The sequence below is a fragment of the Apteryx rowi genome, unplaced genomic scaffold (assembly GCF_003343035.1).
Source record: "Apteryx rowi isolate R43461 unplaced genomic scaffold, aptRow1 scaffold_14, whole genome shotgun sequence".
Lineage (NCBI taxonomy): Eukaryota > Metazoa > Chordata > Aves > Apterygiformes > Apterygidae > Apteryx > Apteryx rowi.
This window is the reverse complement of record NW_020447641.1, coordinates 2,775,658-2,790,585: the sequence shown is the minus strand read 5'-3', so window position 1 is coordinate 2,790,585 and position 14,928 is coordinate 2,775,658. Positions and strand designations below refer to the sequence as shown.

At 38.8% G+C, this 14,928-nt stretch overlaps 1 protein-coding gene across 3 annotated transcripts in view; it reads right to left on the bottom strand.

Annotated features, from left to right (window-relative positions):
- The window catches only part of TGFBR3 (transforming growth factor beta receptor 3), a 128,171-nt gene extending 113,593 nt beyond the window's left edge, over positions 1-14,578 (bottom strand). The window contains exons 1-2 of one of the 3 annotated variants that reach the window (XM_026057525.1): positions 11,881-13,223; positions 11,729-11,796 (exon numbers count right to left, since the gene is read on the bottom strand). In XM_026057525.1, the coding sequence (XP_025913310.1) occupies positions 11,729-11,796; positions 11,881-11,929 (117 nt within the window). In that variant the 5' untranslated portion in view covers positions 11,930-13,223. Of the gene's footprint in view, positions 1-1,448; positions 1,496-11,728; positions 11,797-11,880; positions 13,224-14,300 lie in introns of those variants that run through there. The other 2 variants (XM_026057524.1, XM_026057526.1) reach the window with 2 other exon arrangements.
- Positions 14,579-14,928: the final 350 nt, after the last annotated feature.

Here is a 14,928-nt window from a genome sequence, read left to right as displayed (position 1 = left end):
TGTCTAAAATTATCTCTCTTGTATCAAGAGAAATAGAATTCTTACAGGAATATTACAGACGTGCATCTAATAATGCTAAATATTCTAGATAGCAATAGCTTAGTACTCTTTTCCTCCTGTATTTCAGCACTCCTTTGCAGCCATTGCTATTTCATATTACCCACTGTGCAAGCTGTGATCTACTTGGAAGTGAAATCCCAGAGCCCTTTCTCTTAACAAATACTGAAGTCCTGCTGAAGCCTGGAAGTAGACCCTATGGGCTCAGATAACTTTATTTTTAATTATTCAGAACTTTATTTTTAATTATTCAGACTTTCCCTAGGTCACTTAAGCATTTGTTTGTTTATTTTTGTGCTCTAGTTGTTTTACAGGTAACATAACAAGCCTGACACATCATTTCTCAGTATTACAAATTCTGAAAACCTCAAGCCTCCTTGACACCAGATATAAAGCTGTTGAGAATCTTTAAGAAATTTCAAGACTTGATATACCAGGTCAGTAAAGCACCTTAAATGTGCTGTACAAATAACCGACAATACAATGGATGACGACAAGTGTTTGAAAACATTAAAAATTCTAATGCCAAAATGCCTGCCAAAGATTTCTGAGGGGAAACATTCAATAAACTTTTTTTTAAGCTATTATCAGCCATCTAGCTGTCTAGAATGAGACTATGGACTGCATAGGTGAGGAATCAGAATGCTGGTATCATAATCAAATAAAAATCTAATCTATTTTACTTCATGATCAGCCTTCAGGAGCAGATGACACATGGTGCCTCAGCAACCACTAACACTCACCACAAAGCAATGCAAGCTATTGCAAACAACGATCACAGGGCTAAGGGATGGAAAAATGCTGAGGCAGGACCACATTTTGAACAGTGACAAGATTAATATCGTTTAAAAGGTACCTGCTGACGTTTAAAATGGTCTGAAATACAGTCAGACAAGAAGAGGGCTGGGCTCTATTATACAATGCATGCTTCGCTCTGCATGATCAGATGTCTACACAAGAGAAATTTGCACCGAGACCAGCACCTGAAGACACTTGTGGACAGCACACCTGCTGCTAAGAGGGAAATGCCACAACCTCCTTTGCAGAATTTCTCCAAGCATTACTCTATGGTGACAGCACTGTCCTCTCAGAGTGAGCTGCAGCTGCTCACCAGGTTACAAGCTGCCAGTGCCAAGTCCAGGACCTCCATGCAGACTTAAGCTGAGGCCTCAAGCAGATCTTTCACCCAACACTCAGCTCCTCTGACTGGACTTGGTGGTGTCCCAGATCCCACTTGCACAGGAGGGGAACATTTCTTCCCACGAGCTGCGCTCTGCAGGCTGCCAGGAGCACCAGCACGGCTATCCWCCCCAACACCACACTTCTACTGGAGAGCTGCTTGACACTACAGAAATGCACATGGCAAGGAAGGAGCCAAATATCCATCATACCATGGGGTTTCACATAGTCCACTTTCAAGTTCAGCATCCCATGTCAGAAGCACATTTCTCTGCATTTGCCATATGCTTTCAGCACATGGTAATTTAGGCTGCAGTTCCACAACTAATACTCTCTCCCTGCTTTCCTCCTCCTCACCTCCCCTCCAGAGGCTTAGAAACATTGCCTAGACAAGAGCAGTGAATGCGGGAAGCCCCTAGAGAAATTATAGCTCTGGTAATTCTACCTACCAATCATTATTTTCTACCTGCTGGCACTCAGTCTGGGGAAAACGAGTTTATTGTTAATTCTGAGGAGGGACATTTACCTCTTTGCACTGTGTAAATGAAATCTGGGTATCTTGTTATCTGATATTCACAAAGTGATGTATGGTTAGAGATCCCAAAGTAGAGATTCCTTTCCATTAGAATTAGATTATATGAGACTATCGCTATCTGTGAAAATACTTAGTTATAACCACCTAAAAGCTTAACCTCACAAAATAAGAATCTGTGAAACTATCCAGGGACATTTAAAATATTCTTAGCTGCCAAAACCAAATTGCATTTTTATTTTTCCACACATTATGCTTTTTAAAATGGGCCTTGAACTTAAGAGCAGATACTAAGTCACTAAGAGAAGATTTTTCTTTCAATGAATATATACATGTCATTCACGTGCCAACATAAGTTCTGCATGCTTTTGCTCGTTGCCACTTAAAACATTTCTGTTACTGAGACTGCATATTCGATCATTTGATAGACAGGTTCTCTGGCACACGTTATTTTTTCACTGTTTGCTAGGACCAACACCTTTAAAAAATGTTAAGACAGCAACGCTAGATCACACAACACACATCTGAAGTTGCAACACGCTGCAATGCATTCCTGTCATCAATGGCAAGACAAATAACACACAGACTCATAAAGGAGCAGCAGTCCTCCTTAAAACCCCGAACCCTGACTTACCAAAGATTTCTTCTATAAGGTTTCACAGAAGAGGTTCCTCTTCAAGAAAAAAGACTACTCTGGTAAAGGATGAAAACACACACACACTCAATGCTGGAGACAGCTCAAAACAGGAAAACCTCAGAAAATGATGACTTCCTTGGACAATTTACAAGGTTTGTAAGAATTATTCATCCCAAACCTACTGGAAGTATTCAATGAGCTCCTAGATATCTCTTTCATCCCCCCTCTAAGGTTATATAGCTAAACCCTCAAACCCATGAGGGATCCTGAACTTTTTGGTAAATTAAGGCCAACCTTCTTCTTTTATTAAACAGAAATAATAAACTGTTGACAAGAATGTTGGACAACCCTTTAACACAGAAGTTTTGAACATGAAGATCCAAATTAAACAGGTTTAATGCCAAAAAGGCAAGCCATAAAGAATTTATGACAGATTGAACATCATTTGAGAAGTCAAACATAAGCTGGAATCCTTTGTTACTATTTCTCTAGATGAAGAGAAAACTAAATCTACTCAGTGAGAGTATTTTGTTGCTAACTCAACTTTTAAATGCTGCTATAAAGACAAATGAAGAAATACAGCAAATCATAAGATTTCTAGCCAATGCTAGCTATAAAAGATCATCGTAACTCGCTGCAAGATGTCATATGTGCAAACAGGCAATGAATAAGCATTCTGAAACTTGAATTACTGATGCATAACCATTCACGAACAACAATGAACAAAGAGAAACCAGAAAAAGAGCAACTAGAACACATACACTCAATATACTAAATAGGAAAATACAAGACATTACTTGGATCGCTCTTTCACGAGCACAAATCTCTCTTTCTTCAGCAACATTTTTATAAAGCACAGAGCTGTGCAGAAATAGGAAGCACAGAGAAAGAACTGGAGATAAAGCTATACTGCTGATAACAGCTGAGCATCCCATTCTATACTGACCACCATTTAAGCATGTACGTGAAACTGCTGTGTTTTGAATCAACTTTGATTTGGGGAGGCAGATTTAAAAAGCTGAGAGAACACACACACACACTCCCATCTCCAGGTAAAAGAAATGAGTGATTCTACTTCTACTACAACAGACAATATCTACAAGGTATAACCTGGAGTAGAGGGTGTACGATGCAAAAGCCCTAGGCTTCTGATTCTGCTAGCTGACGAAAAGCTGAACACTGGAGACTTAGAAAGCTCCTCCTAATTTGCATTTAAGGAAAGGGCTCACTTGCTTGCAGATAAGCATTCACAGACTTGAAAATAAAAAGAAGGGCAAATTCCAGATCTTGAAACGTGAAAGGATGACAAACTGATGGTGAGTTTCAGGAATTTAGGGCAGGCTACCCCACACTCCCAGCTACACAGATCTCTGAATTGAAGCAATTCAAGTCAAAAAAGCAAACAATGCGACTAAAAATTAACCTAAGAATAAACCTACCAACCACATAATTTATTGGTATTCTGGAAAACCTGATCATCCTCACCTGTGACTGAAAAGGTTTCTCAGCAGCGAAGTCACCAGCTGGAGAGGGTATCTAAAAGCAACAAAGATACTTCAGGGGAAGAACAGCAGGCATCAATTTGCCTGTGTATGTTTGGTATTTGGATGCTGGCCTTTTCCATTTGGCTTTCTGGAATGAAGAGGAGGCAGGTGCTTAAATCGATGGGCCTAAGTCTTTTGGAAGTCAGCTACAAAGTTGCTGTTATCTGATCATCTGACAGTACCAAAGAGAAAGAAGTAAGAAAATAGGTGAGGAAAGTTCAACTCTGGTGCAAAACATGCTTCAGTGTGAAACCTAATGTCACCTGCAAACCAGGAAAAGTTCAGGAAGTCCACAGAATAGGAGGATATTTCCTCTAAAATAAGAGAAGAAAGCTGTGCAAAAGGATCAGGAACCTAAATTATTTATCCACAGATAAACACAACTGTTAGTCAACTTGAGACTCAAAAGAAATTTCCAAGAGAATCATCTTCTCCTTTGGGGTATTTCTAGGCAGCTATTTTTGTGACTGAGGTCATAAAAGGGCACATTAAAAGTATAACCAAAAAATCCCAAGGAGGAAGAGAAGATGACATGAGAGTCTCCAGATTAGTAAACATATTGTTTAACCCAAACGTTTTATACTACAAGCTGTAAGAAAAGGCAGACAGAAGAGGGGCATCTACAACTGGAGTCATTGAAGATTTAGTCAAAGAGGAAGTCTGGTGGCATCATTTTCACTGAAGTTTGTTGCAGTAAAGGCCACTAGTCCTGACAAAAATCAGGGCCTAAAAACCACCCAAGAACCTGCTTCACTGAGAAGTATCATTTTACAGAAGCAATCAGGAGAGAGTGCATCACCWGAGTACATTCAGAAAAACCTTAATGCCAGATTTTAGTAGATTCAAAAGATCTGGGGAGTGAGGAGGGTGTAAACAAACATATGATGAAGTACATGATGGAAATGACAAGAAGAGTAGGAAGTCTGAGGTTTTCATTTGTTTTAAAGTAGGAACATTTAATGCCCATGTGCATTTTGATGTACAAGGCTTTGCTACAAACAAGTGAAAAATATGCCACTTTTGCAGAAGCCTGGGACATGCCAAATGGCCTGTYAGCAGGGCCAGCCACAGATAGACAGATCTTACAACTGCTTTAAGGAGCATTTTTTATTTTCTAGCTTAACTCTTCGATAGTATTTAAAATAATCTGGCTCTGTCAGAGCTAGCAGCAGTAAGCACAAAACACAAATCCCTTCACTACACTGCTGTCATTTCTCTACCTTTTGTTTGCTGTTACCTATTTTTTTTTTCCTTTGTAAAAATCTACTGTCCGCCTTCCTTGGAACTGCAGTCTTTTGAGAGTTTTTTAAAGCTACCTTTTGAACTAAAAAGTCACTTTTAATACTGCAACATGATCAAAGAATTCAGAAGTTAAATCATGCTGCTTCCTCTTAAAAACACCTTCCACACCTTCCCACCAAGGATTTCCCAGTCCTCACTGACAGAGGCTACCAGCAGCTAACGAACGCTCTGTAGTCCGTGGATGGCTTGTTACTAAGAAAACAGATTCTGTGCCCAGTTCTGCCACTGGCAAAATAGTATCCTTGTCTCCGTCTGTTTACCATTCTCCAAAATGTGGACATTGATACAAACTGTGCTTTCAAAGTGCCTGAAGAGCTAAAAATGAAAATTACTAAATAAAAGCCCTACAGTATTATTACAATTAAGCATCATCTGCAGAACATTTGAGCACCTTTTTACTCAGCCTGCTTCTGTACTTCTAGCTAAGTAACTATTACATACTAGTCCTCTTGGGATCGCTGGTGTCTTTACCTTCAGTTTTTACCCACTTTTCTCCCCCTGGTAAATTTATTTTTGCCTACTTTTTCCTCACCTCCCCTGTAAGGTCCAATCTGGCAATAAAAATGCCTGCAGGAGGCAACAACCACAAGCTTTGGGGTGTTTCCATTTCCTGTTATGGGCTTCCATAGTATTGCAGTTAGCCACATTTATTGCTGAACTGGATTCTTATTGCTTTATTTTYCCCTTGATTTCTGTTCCTTTAAGCCTTTTTCCCCCAAAAGTCACCATCTTTTTCTTTAATCACCACCTACCTTTCCCATACAAATCCTTCCTCTGCCTTAACTCTATCATCCTCGCTGTCCAACCTTTTCCTTCACTGCCTGAAGAATAACTTCCACTTCCTCCTTTCCTTATCAACACAGACACTAGCAATTCTCTCTTCTTTCCACGCACAAGGCTAGAGGTTGCACAGCTGTCTGTAACACTGTTCACAAACACTTCTGCACCAAAGTGAGCCAAAACTCTTGCTCCTCTTAGTCACATGAGAAGTCCCAAAGTCAATGGGGATACTTGAGTGAAGCCAGCAGGATATGTCCCCTTGTGTTGTTTTGCCATAGCAACGTGAACCCAAGTTTCTAGGCTATCCAAGAAGGCCTTCACAGCCAAAACTTTTTCACTTCTTGTTTGTTTGTTTTAAACATGGCAACCATTTAACTTATTTAACCAGTTTTTCTCCTACTTATCCCTGCAGGTTCCCTATGTGAATGCAATAAATAAATACATTCCACACATAAGTAAAAAGRCAATCATTTGTAATCAAGTATGCCCAAGCTCATCATTCCACAGATGATTAACTTAACTACACAAGCAATTCTATAAGCTTAGGAATAGAACAGTTTTTGAAAGAGTTTATTTGTAATCCCACTCCTATTAAATATGCATTTTAGCAGATTTTTTTTYCYTTTTTTACTGGATGACATTTATCTTCTGTCAATTCTGTGCGATTTGCATGCATACAGGTCGAAAAGCTGACTAATATGGTTAGCAAATATTAATGTGGGATTCAAAATGTGTATTTTTTTATGTCTATGTCAAAGGTATATACATAAAGTTCCACCATTCAGAACTTAAAACAGTAACTTATTCATGAAATATTAACAGGATAGATTCCATTTTAGAAACATCAAAGTGGTTTCATTTTCAGGGAATATGAACAGTAATAAAACTAAAAATCCTGACATATCAAAAGCCCAGGGAAAAAGTAACTCTGATGTCTTGCAGTTCACATGCTGCTGTGCTTGTAATGGGACATTTCAACAAGTCACAGTTAAAGGCTATGGGAACTGGACAAGTGCCAAGGGAAGATGTTTTATGCCATTTAGCAATTGTGCCCCTCTATTCCACGTGACTTTTGTTTTAACATTTTGTTTATTTATTTTCATATTAATGTATTACAATGCAGCCTGTCAAATTACAGGAAGCCACAAAATATACACAAATCAGTCTATAAACGATGTAAAAGCATTCCACCTTTTTAGTAACAGTTTACTGAAGGTAGTGTTGTTACTTGGTACATATTTTGCCCACAACTAGCATGAAGCTCTGGCTTGGATAGAGGTCTCTACTCTCAGTATCATTTCATAAGCAAGTTTTCCCTTCRGCTTCTCAATTTTTTTTTAAATCATCCAACTTTAATTGCCATGAGTTTCGATCAGAGAAGTAAAGTCATGAAACTAGACACTGTGGGAGTTTTAGCTGAATAATCATTGTACTATAGAGCACAAATGTAAGACAGTTTACAGAAACAGGACCAAAAAAAAAAAGTCATTCTTTTGTATGTTCCCGGGACTTCCCTTTGTGCTCCCCCCTCGCTCCCACCCCAAACACAGTGAGTTATGCAGCTGAATCTTTCCAGGCTCGGGGGCAAAGTTTTATTTGCAAAGTATAAACAAGAGAATAGCCTCTTAAAAGATCAGGATGTAGGAGGGTTTCAATAGGTGGAAGGGAAGGAAATGCATTCAAGAGTCCTTTTTAGTGGAAGGAGTACACAAGATCCTTCGACAAGAAGGAGACTAGCACACAGATTCCCTTTTTAAAAAGGCAGAAATTCCTAGAAATGACTGGATCTCTAAGGATGGGAGTTCACATGGGACTAAAGACAGAGCTTAACAGCTAGAATAAACACCTCGCATGTAACTTGAGTGCTGGATCAGAACTCTTCTACTTTAACACAGAGCCCTCGGGGACATCCTACATCAGAGCCTCTCTAAAGGGGGTAGAGGAAACAAGAGGTTAGGATGGTGCACAGCTGTTATACAAGACTAGCTCAAGCAATGTGGAATCTAGTACCAGGTGCAGTCACAGATTTTCTGTCCAGCTCATAGTCACTCTGCTCCTTCATAAACAAATGAGTAGTAGCAGGATCTCTGCATTGCCACAACAGCCCCCATATTATCCACCTAGAAAGATAATACCACTCCAGGCAGTTTTGTTTCTGTCTTCCAGTCAGGACACCAACAAAAATCTCACTGATCTCATTAGGAAATACCAGTGGCAAAATTATATGCTATTTTCCTAAAGAATATTCAAGTAGCAGAAGGAAAAAAAAAAGCAGAGACTTTAATAACTGTATATACGTAAACATTGAATGCAAGTTTTCACAACTGCTCAAGAAAGCATTGAGTCTAAAATCTGCATTTAAATAAAGCTCAGGTTCCCAAGGAACTCAGTGATGTCTCACAACAGTCAACAGGAACCAGACTCAAGTTTTTTAAATGGGACTTGCTGCTTTTGAAAATTTTACCCTGAAACAAAAACATTTCTACTGCACAGAAATCTTCAGGATGAACAGAAAGATCACAAACTGCATGAAACAGGCCTCCACAACCTTTCCCCCTCAACATTAAATTTCTTTGGCCTAATTACTTTATTTTCTTATGGTTTCTAATTGGAAACAGAATAGGTTTCCTGGCACTGGGCTATCTTACTCTTCACAAACATAGTAGCAGCCAACAACCTCACACAAGTTTCATTAATCTTAAGTTTTATCTGGCTCAGTTTCTAATTGCGCACCTAAACCAAAGAGATAACAGCTCAAATGTAGCTATTGAGACCACCCGACATAACCCCAGGGAAGGCATCTCCTTGTGGCTATGCACAAAAAAGGAGCCACAGCATGATGGAAAGTTAGCAACAACTCAGCAAGGCTTCTTCCACTCAGGGTAAAAGATTTCAGCAAATTATTCTCTCAATGAATGCTTGATGCAGCTATTTTTTCTAGACTAAACTGCAAGGCCTAGAACTGTATGTAGGGCTAGTTCTAGCTGGAACTTCCCTACTAGGAAAAAAGCTAAACTGATCTCTGCTGGATTTAAATATTGGAATGACCTCTATAGATTTAGAGCAGTGGTTTTCAAACCGCAGTCTACAGACACCTGGAAACCTCCGGGTTACTTCTGAGGGGCCCATACAGGTAATAAAGAAAAGCAAGTCTATAGCATTAAGCTTAAATTTGCTCTATGGGAATGCAAAACTCTTTTGGGGGGAAAACATGGTGGTCAGCAATTTGAGAAAAGTTGAAAACCAGCATTTCAGAATAAAATACAACAAGAAAAATGGATGAGGTGTACAAATCAGTCTTTCCTGCTGCCAGTGGTGAAGCTACAAGATGTAAATAAAAGGCCTAAAATATTAAGTGCTAATTACTTTAAAGATAGGAAGAAGCGTCATCAAAATCACATTTTGGAAAAGCAAGAGATGCATGTACTGGATTTTACTCTCTAGAATAATGCATGCTTTAGAAAGCAGGTAGACTGCTAAATAAGAACATAGTTAAGATRAACAGCCTTATTAAAAACTAGCTGTCAGCCACTGCATCTTCACATGCACTTCTGTAAGATAGGAAACTTCTCCCACACAAATAGGGAAGACCTTAGAGTGCCACACCATTAAAAGAATGAGTCAAAAGGAGCTTCCCTTTGAGTAGGAGTAACCTACCCTCTCACTAATTGTCTGCCACATAACCAGCGAAATTTGTTTGGCAGAGAAACACATTCAGTTTGAGGCAAAACTTTTTTTCATAAAAATTATCATTTGCAATCAGTGTGATGTGGATTTGCTTCAAAGAGGATATGCATCACCGGCATGTTCCACACAGAACATACATATACTCCCATATAATTTTTACCATAAGAAATTTCCTGCCTCTTTTTGTTTTACATTAAGTTTATCCATAAAGTCTGCAAAAAGCTTTGAATACAACTTTAGAGAAATGGAAGGTTGCAAGGAATTCCTGAATATGTACAGATAATTTGTACATCTCGTATGCCAGAAGAGAATCACTACATCTCAGAGTAAAGCAAACCACTGAATGTACAAGTACATAGAAAAATTGGCTACTTTAAATGGTGGAGGGGGGGGACTAATCCRTCACATAACACAAGCTGTGCATACCAGAGAAGTGACTCTGTTTATTAATATAACAGTCAAGAGAGAGAACTCTTTTCAAATATTGTAATAGGTGTTTTGTAAATCAAAACAAAATTTTGCTTCACCCAAATCATTGTGAAAAATACACACAGGTACAGTATTTACAATTGCTGATATAATACTACCATAGCTCTCAATCACATTGTGTCAAATACAGCTATAGTCAAATCAGAATAACTTCTATTAATCTAAGACAAAAGAGGACATTTGGTCCTTCAATCCACTTCCAGCTTCTTGGCAAGGAAACACATGTATTCAGAAGATCTATACTATACAGTAAACTCACTGGATACTTTGGGGTTCTTTACGGTCCCTGACTCATACAGTGAAGCCGTACTGAATTCCAACAGAAGATGCCTACACTTATGAAGAAAATCAGAACATAAGCCTTAAGCGAATATCCATTCTTTTTTAGAATTATTACCTTATATATGACAGGCCCTACCGCCTTCTGTGCGGAAAAACAATCTATATATGTTAGCTCTATAATTAACCTGCTTCAGCTCCACAACCTCTAGATAAGCCATTCTCCTGGAATCTGAACAGGTCTCCTTCAAGGTCACAGCTAAACTTACTTAAAACAGAGGCCCTTTTCAGCTGACTCCCAAAATCTTACAGCATGCTGCAATAGCAAAAAAACTAAAGCTGGCCAACCAGTACTACTAAAATTAGACAGAAGCTATTAAAAAGAAATTTCAAATATAGTTGAATGAAATTTTTTAACAATAAACAGATAAAGCTAATTTTAAAGTACTATTCACAGACTATGAAATAATGACTTTCACATTTCCCCAATAAATCCATTAACTCATTATAAATGCATTATAAACTACCACATTTTACCAGACAGTTATTACTTGTAAGCAGTACAGTTCAACAATATAATATATACAATGCAACATATAAAATAGTCTCTGCTAAGCTTGACAAATCTGATCATTTAGATACTCGAGGTCATAAAGGATATTTTTTTAAATTTATACTGCCAGAGAGGAAATTAAGAAGGGGGGGGGGGGGATGGATAATGGCTAAGTAGCAGGTTTAAAGACCCTCCTCCAATGATTTCCAGAGTTGTGTAAATTTGCTTCATTTTGGCTACTGTAGAGTTAATGTTGCTGTCATAGTGTAAGAAATGCTGCTCTACTGGATGACTGCCAGCACATAAAAATGAGAATCCACAGTTACGGACAAAACAATTCCAATTGTACTACTTCTTCACTGGTATATTTTTAAGGCAAAACATACTTCTTTACATGAAGTAGCTAGAAACCAGTGTACATTTGTTAATCATTATAATTATTACTGCTATAGAAGTACAATCTATTTATAATACACAACTATTTTATGGAATTCAGATCAAAAGTAATGTATTACAAAAATATTTACAATCTGTATCCCACAATATTTTCCAAGATCTGCATAAATTGTCTATGACTAGCTAATTCACATCTTAAATATCAAGAGATGATTGCACATATCAGACAAAAGCATTGTAAGACAAATTAGGCAAAGTTTTAGCACTATTTTTAACTAAAACAAAAATCTCACTTTGACTTTACAAACTATGTACTTCAGCAGCTCAGAGAACCGTAGAGGGGAGAAAGTTTTGTCATTCCCTGTGGATACAATCAGAATAAAAATGACAAATGAGTGAGCTCATCAGTGGAATTTGATATGGATCTTTTTGTATCTTCAGTTACCTGGCAACATTTGATAGTGCTCTATGGAGAAGAGAAAACGTACGACCATTGGTATCTGCACACACCTGCTTACTGAAACAATGAGAAGAAAAACATTTTCATGTTCATTTAATGCCTCTGTATTCAACCAGTGCCATTTCAGATCCAGACGAGGGTACAGCCAGATGAGCTTACCTCTTCCTATAAACTTTTCCAGGTACTGCTAATTTCAACAAAGCTGTATTTTATCTCCACTTGCTCTAATAGTATGGGTATATACAATTGCTGTCACTCACAAGTGGTCTTGCAGTAAATCAGCTACTTCATGGCAAGTGCCCCAGGCATGTTTTTACCCCATTGTAAGTGAAAAAATAGTTTAACTCCAAAGTATAAGCAGCAAGATACATCACATTTACTGTAGCATAAGAGCCCGTTCTTTGGCTGTTACTGGGGAATAGCTTACATGCTGCAAAATCACATCTTAGCCTTCAGCAACCTGCTTGTATACCCTTACTTTAAGTATTTGCCATTTGGCTGCATCAGGCTTCATAAACTAAAAAGCAATATGGATCACTGTAAATCATCAGGATAACATCCTCTGGTAACAGCCTTTGTTTTCAGTAATCATGGCACAACAGGAGGAATGAATTACTAGGCCAATACAAACAAAAAATCATTATTGATCTATGCTAAGAGAGTCAGTTGACCTTCACAAAAATAAGCCAGCAATGACTTCCTGAAACCTAATAGAATACCTAAAACTATTCTCTCCTACAGAAACCCTAAACACTGTGAATAGTTTCTTGTGAGAATACAACTTTTTTGCAACTCAATTTTAGCTTTCAAAAATTTCTATATACCATCATGAATGTGGTACAGTAGTACTTCTACTGCAAAAGTATTTGGTCAATCCATTATCTAAAGCTTTACAGACTACTCAAAGTAAGATCTCCCATTTTTAAATTTCTCTTTTTAAAATATTTTAAAAAGAGAAATTTCACTTAAATAAGCCTCTCAGTTCTGGCTAATGCAGCAAAAATTCAGAAGAATGGGAGACATCTACTGCAATAAACTAATAAACAAGCATACAAAAATAATGTACTTATCCCAACATATGGTAATTCTTTTCAAATTTGACATCCATCCTCTTTAAAGATATTCTAGCAAAAAGTATAGGCCCAAAATTTTAACAAATTGCAATATGAAGGGAGACTTCACAGAGTGTTTTGTGTTCCCCCTGCTGGTTTAGTAATTAACTTAAAATCACTGTTCGTAGAAGTAGGCATCAAGATGCTATGGTATTCAAAGATGTTTTGCACAGCAAAGAAACAAAAATTGAAACTTACTTCTCAAAAGAACTCACACACATGGCGGACTGACTACTTAAGGCCCTGGATACACATACAAAGTTAAAATATTTATCAGGATCAAAGACCAAATAAGACCTCCCCAGAGAGGGGGAAAGCATGATAGAAGAGAAAAACTTTGAAGTGTCACTTTAAACTTAACAAGGTTGGATTATAGCAAACAATTGGGGGCAGCAAGTTTCAGAGTAAAGGGCTCCTCACTGAAGGAAGCCAGCAACCTGTCCCTCGCCGCCAGCCGTCCCTTCCTCCCCCAGTTAGTGAGGGAGCTCTGGCTGCTGCGGTTGGTATCTGCTCAGGTCTACATCCCGTCCCAGTCAGAGAAGCTCCTCTGCGGCTAGAATCAAACACTGAACTTTCATAGGTCAAACCGGAGCTGTTCAAATTAATATGTATCTACCATTAACATTTTGCTAACGCTCATGTTGGAAATACTTTGACAAGACACCTGTGCAGTTCTAATTAAAACCCAACAACCAACTTGCATTGTTCCTGGGATTAATGGAAAAACATGGAATATAGAGGAAATAAAATAGTCCTAGCAAGACGTGATAAACAAATAGACATAGGCCTTTGGCAAGAGCTGTATTTATGTGTAGTCTTGAAGTCTTCCGCGCATGAGACTCAGAGAGCAACAGCGCTCCGGTTCACTATGAGCTTGAACCTAATGAGTCCCACAGGCTGTTGAAAAGCATGAGACTCTCTCGCTTCAGGTTCTCTCCCCAGAGGGGGTTTAATATCAGCCTGTTTGCCCTCATCCAAAAAAAAATAAAATAAATAAACATTTAGTTTTGTAGGAATACAGACCTGACCAGGTCACTGTTTTTCTTAAAACAAAGTTACGGCACTCATTCAGCCAAGTTTGATTTTTCTCCTCCAAACAATGMGAAATGTAACAAATCCTATTAAAGTGTTTCTAATAAAACTTAACTGTACTGACTATCATGCATTTGAGAACAAAAATACATGATAGCGATTAAGTTATAACAACAACTACTGCTTAATGGAACTGAGATAAACAGATTGTATCTTGTTACATCCACAGCAAGTGGAAAAGGTGTAACCACATAGTTATACCTGAAATCCTCTCTTTTGAAAAGAAGTATCTTCTTCAATACTGTTTGTCTTCAAAAACATAACTTTGGAATTACAAGTGCATCTGAAACTGTGGAAAGTTTAAGAAGTTACTGTATTCAGATCCGACTTATTGTTATTGATAAGCGGGGCACACTCGAGAAGCTGCAGGGAACTGACTTCAGTCCTTCCRTTGTAAAACATGCAAAGGTAAATCCCACAGGTCAGCAGCTTCTCAGTGAAGTTGCAACAGAGTGACGTGATACTGGCCGTTGCACTGGCTTCACACTATACCAGCGCACTAATAAGGGCACTGGCTAGCCTCGTTAAGGGTATGATGGCCCTGATTTGCACAGTGCCATAAACCTCTGCGAGGGATTTCACTCGCTTTCTTTCCGTAACTAGCACTAGCGTGGTGCAACCTCGTACGGCTTCCTTGCACGCAGGGGCCTGGCAGAAATCAAGCCCGTTCCTTGCAACACCTGTAGCCCCCCGCCCCCAGCCCTGCCTCGCGGTTCCTCGAGCAGTTTGCACACGCGAGACTCCGAGTCTGCACGGTGCGGGTCCCGGGAGCCCGCAGCACCAACCCGCACACCCGTCCGTGCCGCCCGCTCGCGGACGCCGCCCGCGC